The sequence below is a fragment of the Sus scrofa genome, chromosome 7 (genome assembly GCF_054392235.1).
Source record: "Sus scrofa isolate SSC_HxYL_T2T_F1_AM1 chromosome 7, Sscrofa_HxYL_maternal_Yorkshire_Landrace_v2.0, whole genome shotgun sequence".
Classification (NCBI taxonomy): domain Eukaryota; kingdom Metazoa; phylum Chordata; class Mammalia; order Artiodactyla; family Suidae; genus Sus; species Sus scrofa.
The window spans coordinates 125,815,003-125,825,234 of NC_139389.1; the positions used below are offsets into that span (position 1 = coordinate 125,815,003).

Genomic DNA, 10,232 nt, shown 5'->3' on the forward strand with positions numbered 1-10,232 from the left:
GATCCCGAGTTGCTGTGGCTGCGGTGTAGGCCGATTAGAGCCCTAGCCTGGGAACCTCCATATGCCACAGGTGCGGCCTTAAAAAGCAAAAAAAAAAAAAATTTTAAAAAAGCAACAGAAAACATTAGAGAACAGAGTATAAATGTTATAAATTCTGCCAACAAGAGGTAATGGCATGCCCAGAGGTACAGGTATGGAAGAAAGATAAAGGGAAGGAAGTGTAGGGGTGGGCAGTACCTTGCCTTATCCAGCAGAAAATCGATAGACCGCGGTCGTAGGGTTGGGGGGTGTTGAGTAGGGCGGTCCTGCGGGAGGCATGGTGGGGGGGTAGAAAGCAGAGCCCAGAGGCACAGGGCTGGGAATACCGTAGGTGGAACCAGAGGAGACCTGCGCGCACTGGAGGGTACTCCCGTGAGGGCCTGACATAGTGGGGTGCTGAGCGGAAGGGGTGGGGCAGGGGCGGGGCTTAGCGGCAGGAAGGGGAGCATCCCCCCCCCCAACCCCGTGGCCCTGACGCCTGCGCAGACCAGTCGCCCGCCCAGCTCAGGCGCTCACACGGTGAAGCCTCGCGTTGCCTCACTTCACCTCGCCTCACCTGTCTCGCAACGCCTCGCGACTTCGCCTCCCTTCACCTCCCCGGAGTCGTCATGCCGCGCCTGCCTGTTGTCTGCCTGCTGCCCCGCCGCCGTGTGACCCTGCTGGTCCTGCAGCCTGGCCAGCGCCTGGCCCACTCGGAACCTCCACGTCAGCGCCCCGTGTCGACCTTAGTGAGTTGGGGGCCCCGTCAGGGCGGCGCCGGCGGGACGTGGAGGGCGGCAGCGCGTGGTGGAGGCGGGCACCCGGGCCGGGTTGGAGGCCTGGGGGGACCCGGTGGGCCGCTCGGGTGGGAGGCGTCCGTGGCCGGGGCTCGGGCGGGGTGGCGTCGCGGTGAGGGCGCGGGCTTGGGCCTGAGGTGGCGGGAAGCGGAGACCGCGAGGAGCGCGGGCCTCGAGAGGGCAGGGCCTTCCTCGGCGACACCATTTATGGGCGCGAAGTTCGAGGGGCAGAGCCGTCCTCGCCCCTCAGAGTATGTGCCCCCTTGGAACGCCCTCTTCCTTGCCAAGACCTAGCATTTTCCCTAAACCCCTGGAAGTTGTGGCAAGCTTCTAGACAGCGGCTGGCTTCCAGAGTTCAAAAGTCAGAACTGGGGCTTCCGTGAAGAAGAAAATGAGTTTTCCTCAGAAATTTTTCTTGGGTCGCCTGCCGAAAGGAGTTCATGCTTTTTTAGGTTTCACCAGGGTCTCCCGTTTCGAGGACAATCGGCCAAACTCCTTAAAACGTGTTGAGCGATTTTCGTGGAGCAGCGAGCTCCTGTTCCAGGAAGCTGTACTCGCTAACAGCGCTTTTTATCTTCTCTTCCAGGAGGTGGCCATTGCCCTGGTGGTGTTTTTTACCGCCTTCTTAACCCCCAGTGGGTATGTGCTGAGCAATCTGAACCAGTTCAGAAGAGAGTAGGTGGAAGAAGATGTAGAGCAGCTGTTCCAGTCCAACACTTTGAGAAAATGCTGTGGCTTCTTTAAATGAGTAAAAGTGCTTAGTTGAGTTGATGATGATGCAACAACCATTGTGGGTATTCACTTTCATAACCATATGCTTATGGTAAATATATTGCGCTTTTTGGGAATTGTGCGTTGTAGAAAGAGTTGGATAGTCATTTAAAAATGAATAAAATTGAGACCTTTATTCATGCTTGGTATTATGTGTGATCACAGGTTATTTTCTAAACATTGTAAAAGCTGATGAAATCTGATGACAAATACAGTTGACCCTTGAAGGAGGGGGCGGAATTAGGAGTGCCAACCTTCTGGAAATTGTGTATAAATTTACAGGCCACCGTTCAGTATCTGAGATCCGTACCCGGAGGATTCAACCAGTCTTGGATCTTGTAGTACATACTTCCTGAAAAAAAAAAAAAAATCGCTGCTTAAGTGGACCTGTGTGGTTCAAGGGTCAATTGTACAAAATGAGAACTGCTATGAAAAATCAGACTTAACGTTTTTCTTCTGACTCTGATAACTTTGTTCTGAGGTCTGCCTCCATGTGCTCCAACTATTAAGGCCTGGGCTATCTGCTGGCTGGGGAAGAATATTGAGCTACAAATCTTTTCCATAGAACTTGCGCACTCAATTTTCTGAAGTATTTATTTGAAACTTTTTTTTAGTATTCTCAAGGAATAATGCTGTATGTTGGGAAGTGGTAGCTAATTTTGATGAATAAAACACAGTTGCCCTGTCTTTTTTTTTTTTTTCTTTTCTTTTTTCCTTTTCTAGGGCCACTTCTGCGGCATATGGAGATTCCCAGGCTAGGGGTCTAATCGGAGCCATAGCCACTGGCCTACGCGAGAGCCACAGCAAGGCGGGATCCGAGCCACGTCTTTAGCCTACGCCACAGCTCATGGCAACGCCGGATCCTTAACCCACTGAGCAAGAACAGGGATGGAACCTGCAACCTCATGGTTCCTAGTCGGATTTGTTAACCACTGCGCCGCCACGTCGGGAACTCCCAGTTGTCTTGTCTTGCTAATTAATTTTACATGCAGAAAGGTGTCACATTCAAAGTACAATTGATGCCTATTATTCAGTGTGGTTATATTCTGTAGTCTCTGTGAATACCGCTTTAGCAAATCCTGGACCACTGCTCCTAGGGGAAGTAGCAGGCTTAAAGTTCCTGTGAGCCTCTGGTCATAGTGTATTTTTCAACCTATCAGTGTATAACCTTTATGTGTATTTCTGTTTAAGGACACCTTATTTATTATATATTATGGATTCATATGTATTGTACTCTTGACCAAGAGTGCTAAAATTCATGTTTGATCAAAGCTTTTCTAATATGCGTATTTTTCCTCTAAGGCACATTAGAATCTTGTACTTAGGAACTCTAGACAGCATTTCAGCACTTTTAAACAGTGACATTTCCTGCAAAAAGTACAAAAATGAAAAAATGTGACACTAAATAGATTGTAGAAAGGACGCTCATTTACAGTTTGAAAGGTGAAACAAAGAAGGCAGAATATAGTTTTATTTGACCTTAGCATTGGACAATTCAAATTTTTCAGACCTCTGTATGTTTATGGGTAAGGTGAAAGTTTATTGATTTTGGGATTGCAAATCAGTTTTAGCAAAAAGGAGATTGTAAAAATATGGACTCTACAAATAATGAGGATGAAGTGGAATCTCTTGGAGGAGGTCTTGCTTCTATTTGTGAGGTGTTTGGGAGTTTTTATTTTGAAATTTTAAGACTTTACAGTGTTCATTTGGGGAAGAATCTGAAGAAATCTTCATTTCTTCAGGTTAAATTTTTTGTGGAATAGTTAAAACATGAGTTTGGGAGTTCCCATTGTGGCTCAGGGGGTTAAGAACCCAATAAATTATCCATGAGGATGTGGTTTTGATCCCTGGCCTTGCCCAGTGGGTTAAGGATCTGGCGTTGCCATAAGCTGCGGTGTAGCTTGCAGATATAGCTTGGATCTGGTGTTGTCGGCCGTGGTGTAGGCTGGCAGCTTCAGCTCCAATTCAACCTCTTGCCTGGGAACGTCTATGTGTTGCAGGTGCGGCTGTAATAAAAAAAAAAAATGTGAGTTTGACTTTGGAGAATAAGTGAAGTAGTGCAACTCTTGGTTTAAAAGTGAGATTTGACAATAAGAATTTTCTTGGTGAAACAGCCAGTCATAAAATATCTTAATAGTGATAGCATTGGTAGATTAGAATGGTCACTATTTCTCAGGTGAGTATTTTATTGGCCAACATCCAGTGGGTATAAAGTTCCATTATCTGATAAAGAGTTAATCATTAGCATGTAGATATACTTGCCTGTCTCATCTCCATAGCAAGATTTAAAATTCCTTGAGGAAGGATGAGGTATAATTTTTTATTCCCTAGCTACAGCATAGTGGATAAATCAAAGTATTTACTCTGATCAGAAGACTGAAATTTCTCCTTTATATGAACAAGCATTTAGTGGTCATCTACTATGTAGTCTGTAGATGGGAAGATGGATTGTTTCTGTTTTTTTGTTTTTCCAGTATTTAGCTCAATGCCTGGCACGTATTCTGAGATTTTTTTTTTTTAATACTAATTGGTTAAACTGCTGATAAGACAAATAGGGTTCCATTTTCTTGCCAATTTCAGTTTTTTCTAGTAGCTGTGTTTAATGATGTGTTGAGGAAGATTATAGAAGGAATGGAATAGTTTTAATCAGTATAAGTAAAATGTAGCTTATTTTTACTAAGCTTATCAATTTTTTCTTGGTAACTTGGCAAAGAAATTTGTAGAAATTATAAATATCAAGACAAGGACTTATAAGTCATATATATCTTTAATTTATAAGCATGCTAAACACTAATTTGTAAACACAAATATAGTATTTGTGGCTAATATTTGTGTCAAAGATATAAGAAAGGTTGGTAATCATGAAATACTTTTATTCAGAAGCATCAGCTACTTTTTAATACAGAAGAAACATTTTCTGCAAAATTCCATTTATTTTTAAAGTTCTGTTGCTATGGCAAGTTGTTGGATTTGAGTAAATCACTTTACTTCTGGAAGTCTTTTTCCTTTTCTGTAAAATGAGCGGGTTGACCTAGACCAGTGATTTTTAACTTTTTGCCTTATTCAACTCAGTATGTCATCATTGAAAGATTTGGTGGCTTACCTTGTAGGCAGGACATTTAAAAAAATTTTTTTAAGCGGTAATCTGAGGTTAGTCTGAATTAAACTTTATGGATAAGATACTGATTAAAATTGATCCTTTTTATAATTTATGCTCATATGCATAAGCATATATGGTCAGTATGATACTTGGGTAGGCCCAGCATGGGGAAAATCACTTCTCTAATATCATATTCATGTCACCTTACACTTCTCTCAGTTTTATTACTCCATTGTTCTTACCACACCTTTACTTGGCGTCATTTGAACTTATCCATTTTCTTTCAGGCACCTGCTATTTTCCCTTTTTTAACTTATCCAGCCTTTCCACCTTCCCCACTCTCATTTAAGTGTTCTTTTGTCAGTACTTTTTAACTTCTATGCCCTTTTATCTTTTTGTTCTTGTGCCCTCCAAAATACAAATCCTGTATCTTAGTCCCCCATTTTTGACATGGCAAGTGCTACAGAGAGAATCACAAAATCATGCTTATTAGTGCTGTTAGAAATTCAGTGCTTCTTGAAATTCTTTTCTTAGAGTGGCCACTTAAAAATCTCTCATTATCTTAATTTGTCATATTAGCTCTCTACTTAATCTTAGCAAACTGCCTAATCTGCTTCACAGAGAAAGTTGAAATTATCCTGTTATTGCTCCACATCTAAAAATGTAAGTGAATCCAACCCATTTTTTCTCTAATTGCAGCAGAAAGGAGAATTACCATTCTGAGGCTGATACCTTTGCCTGTGTTCTGGGTTCAACGTCCTCCTTAGTCTATAGGATACAAGCTCTAGCAGTTGTCTAACTCTGATTTTTCTGTATTGATCCTGTTTCATAAAAATTTAAATATGCTCAGTCTTAGGGTTTTTTTTTTTTTCTTTAGGGCCACACTTGTGGCATACTTAAGTTCCCAGGCTAGTGGTTGAATCAGAGCTGTAGCTGCCAGCCTACACCACAGCCACAGCAACGCAGGATCCGAACTGTGTCTACAAGCTACACCACAGCTTACGGCAATGCCAGATCCTTAACCCACTGAATGAGGCCAGGGATTGAACCTGTGTCCTCATGGATGTTAGTCAGATTTGTTTCCGCTGAGTTGCGATGGGAACTCCTACAATTTTTTCTCTCTATATTCCATCCTTTCGGATGGCTTCAGTTCCTTGTTGATTATTCTCGTATCAGTCTTTCTGTTGCTGGTCTTTCTCCTGAAATCCAGATGGTTGTTTGTCTACCTAGCATTTCCTTTTTGATACTGCATAGACACTTTGCATTAAAAAACATCCAAACCTGGAGTTCCCATCGTGGCTCAGTGGTTAACGAATCTGACTAGAACCATGAGGTTGCGGGTTCCATCCCTGGCCTTGCTCAGTGGGTTAAGGATCTGGCGTTGCTGTGAGCTATGGTATAGGTCTCAGACGTGGCTCGGATCCCGAGTTGCTGTGGCTCTGGTGTAGGCCGGTGGCTACAGCTCCGATTAGAACCCTAGCCTAGGAACTCCATATGCCGCGGGAGAGGCCCTAGAAAGGCAAAAAGACAAAATAAATAAATAAATAAATAAATAAATAAAAAATCCAAACCTGGCAGGAGTTCCCTTCGTGGCTCAGTGGTTACAAACCTGGCTAGGATCCATGAGGATGTGGTTTCAATCCCTGGCCTTGCTCAGTGTGTTAAGGATCGGCATAGCCATAAGCTGTGGTATAGGTCTAAGACGCTGCTTGGATCCTGCATTGCTATGGCTGTGGTGTAGGCAGGCAGCTATAGGTCTGATTCGACCCCTAGCCTGGGAACTTCTATATGCCACAAGTGTGGCCCTAAAAAAGCAAAAAAAAAAAAAAAAAAAAAATCCAACGCTGAAATCTTTCTCCCCTCAAATCTCATTCAACATTTGAGCACCTCCTGTATACCACTGTACACCGTGCTGGGTACTGGATATATGCAGGAGAGTCAAATAGACAAAGTCGTCGCCCTAACTTAGTCTGGAGGGGAGATAGACAAACATAAACTTAAATATATTGTCACAATAGAATATGAAGAATAAACAGGAACCTAACTTAAATTTGGGGAAGAGGAGTCATTGAAGGTATGTTTGCTAGAATGTATAAGAACTTTTCTTCATATTATTTATTTTTAAAATGACACATTAAAATTGACTCTTTTTGGGAGATGTATATAGTTCTTAGTTTAAACACATGTATAAATTTGTATAACAACCTCCACAATAGAAAGACAGAACTGTTCTTTCACTCCCCAAAACTCCCTGTGTTACTCCTTTGTAGTACATTCTTCCCTCACTCCTAACCCTTGTCAACCAGTGTTCTGTTCTCTGTCCCTATAGTTTTGTCTTTTTTAGAATTTCATATGAATGGACGCATACAGTAAGCAACCTTTTGAGACTGGTGTCTTTTTGCTTAGCATAATGCCTTTGAGATTCATCCATTTTGTTGTATGTATCAATTGTTCACTTTAATTGCTGAATAGAATTCCATTTTATGGAAGTACCATAGTTTGTTCATGCATTAATCTATTGAAGGACATTTGCGTTTTTTTCCCAGTTTTTGTCAATTATGAAAAGAGCTCCTGTGAACATTTGTGTGCAGGTTTTTGTGTGAACATATTTTAATTTCTCTAGGCCCAAAGGCTAAATATAGCCCACTGTCAGTTTTTGTAAATAGAGTTTTATTGAAATATAGCCATGCTCATTCATTTACAAATTGTTTATGGTGGCTTTCATGCTATAATGACAAAACTAAGTAGTTTTAACAGAGACTGTGTGTTCAACAAAGTCTATAATATTTCCAACATGGGCTAGTTTATCAATCTCTGTTCTAGGAGTGAGAGATTGCTAGTGTTTGACTTTATAGGAAATTTCTCAACTTTTTCCAGAGTGGATGTATCATTTGTATTCCCACCAATAATGTATGAATGCTACAGCTGCTTTGTATCCTTGTCAGTACTTGTTATTTAAATTTTGATTTTTTTGCCATTTTAATAGATGTTCATATACTCTTTGAAAGAAAATTTGGCACACTCAGTACCTTTTAACCTATTTTTTTTTTTTTTTTGTCTTTTTGTCTTTTTAGGGCCTCACCCGGGGCATATGGAGGTTCCCAGGCTAGGTAGGGGTTGAATCGGAGCTGTTGCCACCGGCCTACACCAGAGCCACAGTAATGCCAGATCTGAGCCGCGACCTACACTGCGGCTCACGTCAATGCCAGATCCTTAACCCACTGAGCGAGGCCAGGAATTGAACCCACAGCCTCATGATTACTAGTCAGATTCGTTTCCCCTGTGCCACGATGGGAACTCCTAACCTATTATCTTAGCTCCTGAATTTGGAATTAAAGAAAAATTTATTTTACTCGTGCCAATATAGAAAATGTTTTCAAAATGAAACTACATTCCAATGTGGAAGAATGAGATAAACTCCCAGAAGTCAATGATAATTTTATTTTTAATCAATTCCCAGGAAATGAAAGCAAAATAATCACTTTCACACAATAAAATATATATCTGTAGCTTAGTAATTGTGTCTGCCATTTGGCCTACATAGTGAACTAGCTTTTCTCATTCATTAGAAAAATAAGTCTGAAATGTGTGTTAAATGCTTAGTGTGGCAGATTAAGGATAGCCACAATTTTTTTCACACTCCTCCCATTGTGATAGGTAGTCTATGCCTCTTCCCTTTGAATCTGGGAAGATTCTGTGACTAGTGACTAGAATATGAAAGAAGTGATGCTATGCTAGTTTCTTGACCCAGGCCTTAAGGGACTGGCAGTTTCTGCTTCCTCTTTTTATAACATTCTGCCTGAGTTGCCATGTAAAAAGTCCAACTATTTGGAGGCTACCCTGGTAGAGAGGCTATGTGTATGCACATAAGTTCAAAACCACACCTGTGCCTAGCCTTCTAGGCATTCCTGCCAAGGTGCCAACATGTTTGAGATGCTATCTTGTCCCCTCCAGACCATTCCATTTGCTAACTGACCCAGGGACCTCAGTTGATGACATGTGAAACAGAAAAATCACCAAGCTGAGTTCTGTCCATATTCCTGACCAACGAATTGTGGGTTATAATAATTGATTAAGTCATTAAGTTTTAGGGTAGTTTGTTTTGTAGTAATGATAATCAGAACACAAATATGTATTGGGAGAAGAGAGTTGAGGCAGCTAGAGATCTGAGGGGAAGAACAGAACAATCTTATAGAGATTTGAGATTTTTTCAAATGGTATGTAATGATACAAAATCATTTCCTCTTTCCTCACAATGTTCTGAGAAATTTTGTTTATTCACTAACACATTTCTGGAGTAAACGAGAGTTGGTGGTTTTCTGAAGGATAAAAAAATTCTCACAATGCCAATCTGTCTATGTATCTGTATGTTTCTGTGGCTATGTTTTATATGTTATCTTCTTAAAGACAAAATATTAGAGTAGTCCTCTAGACCTTTGGAATGTTTGATTTATTAAATCAGTAGAATGGTTGATGTTCTTGAAATATGAGCATTCTTTGAAGAAAGATAATTAACATAGCAGCTTGTGGTTAGATATTTACATATGGGTTAGCAGAGAAAGTCTTTGATGTTCCAGAGAATGAGGAGCAGAATCTATTGAATGTAGTAGGATTCAGTACATTTTTCTTTTTTAAAGTCTGCACCTGCGGCATAAGGAAGTTCCCAGGCTAGAGGTTGAATCAGAGCTGCAGCTGCTGGCTGACACCACAGCCACAGCCACACCAGAGGTGAACCACATCTGCGAATCTATACCACAGCTCACAGCAATGCCAGATCTTTAACCTACTGAGCAGGGCCAGGGATTGAACCCTCATTCTCATGAATACTAGTCAGGTTTGTGACTGCTGAGCCACAACAGGAACTCCTCAGTAAATCTTTTTTGAATTAACCCAGGACTCAGTCATTAAATGGGCTCTTTTCAGAAACTGTTCCTTCAATTAATATTTTACTGAGAATAAAGTTGGCAGTTCTTCATAATTCACATGTGAAATAATATTCTTTTCCTTATCAACATGAGCCAAATGACAGGCTTATTTCCAAAATTTTTGGCTGACAAGAGTAATTTAAAGATAAAGACAGAAAGTTCCTGTTGTGGCTTAGTGGTAACAAGCAGTAACATCATTACCACAAGTTAAATGACTTCTAATAGAATTCCTAGAACCCAGGACTGACTTCTCTTAAACTCATGTTTTCTACTAGTAGTTAGTCCTATCATGCTCTAAAGGGGAAATTAAAGCTATTTGGTTGTGAAATCTATTACCCCATTGATTGACTGTGAAGTCTATTATTCCAGTGATCATCAGGTTTTTTTCTTGTCTAGTAAAGCAGTTATCTTCACTGAAGTTTCGCAGACATTGCAATAATAAATAATAATAATGAAACTTCACGTTATTAAGTACTTACTAGATGCCAGGTGCTCTTCTGAGAGTTTTGTTTGTATTAACTCATTTTATCATGTCAACAGATTTACAGTTGCTTTATATAATTGTATTTTATTTTTATTTATTTTACTTTTTTTATAATTTTTTTTTTATTTTCCTACTGT

General features: G+C 40.8%; 1 protein-coding gene across 1 annotated transcript; it reads left to right on the top strand.

Annotated features, from left to right (window-relative positions):
* The first annotated feature begins 578 nt into the window (after nucleotides 1-578).
* Nucleotides 579-1,722, top strand: COX8C (cytochrome c oxidase subunit 8C). The gene is made up of 2 exons (XM_001927411.5): nucleotides 579-767; nucleotides 1,402-1,722. Exons 1-2 carry the CDS (start codon nucleotides 648-650, stop codon nucleotides 1,492-1,494), a joined length of 213 nt encoding a protein of 70 aa, XP_001927446.1. The 5' UTR covers nucleotides 579-647; the 3' UTR covers nucleotides 1,495-1,722.
* Nucleotides 1,723-10,232: the final 8,510 nt, after the last annotated feature.

Excerpts from the sequence above, each read along its gene's own strand:
- COX8C (XM_001927411.5), top strand. The coding sequence starts at position 648 with ATGCCGCGCCTGCCTGTTGTCTGCCTGCTGCCCCGCCGCCGTGTGACC. Across the intron at positions 768-1,401 it reads AGCGCCCCGTGTCGACCTTA|GAGGTGGCCATTGCCCTGGT; the intron begins GTGAGTTGGGGG and ends CTTCTCTTCCAG.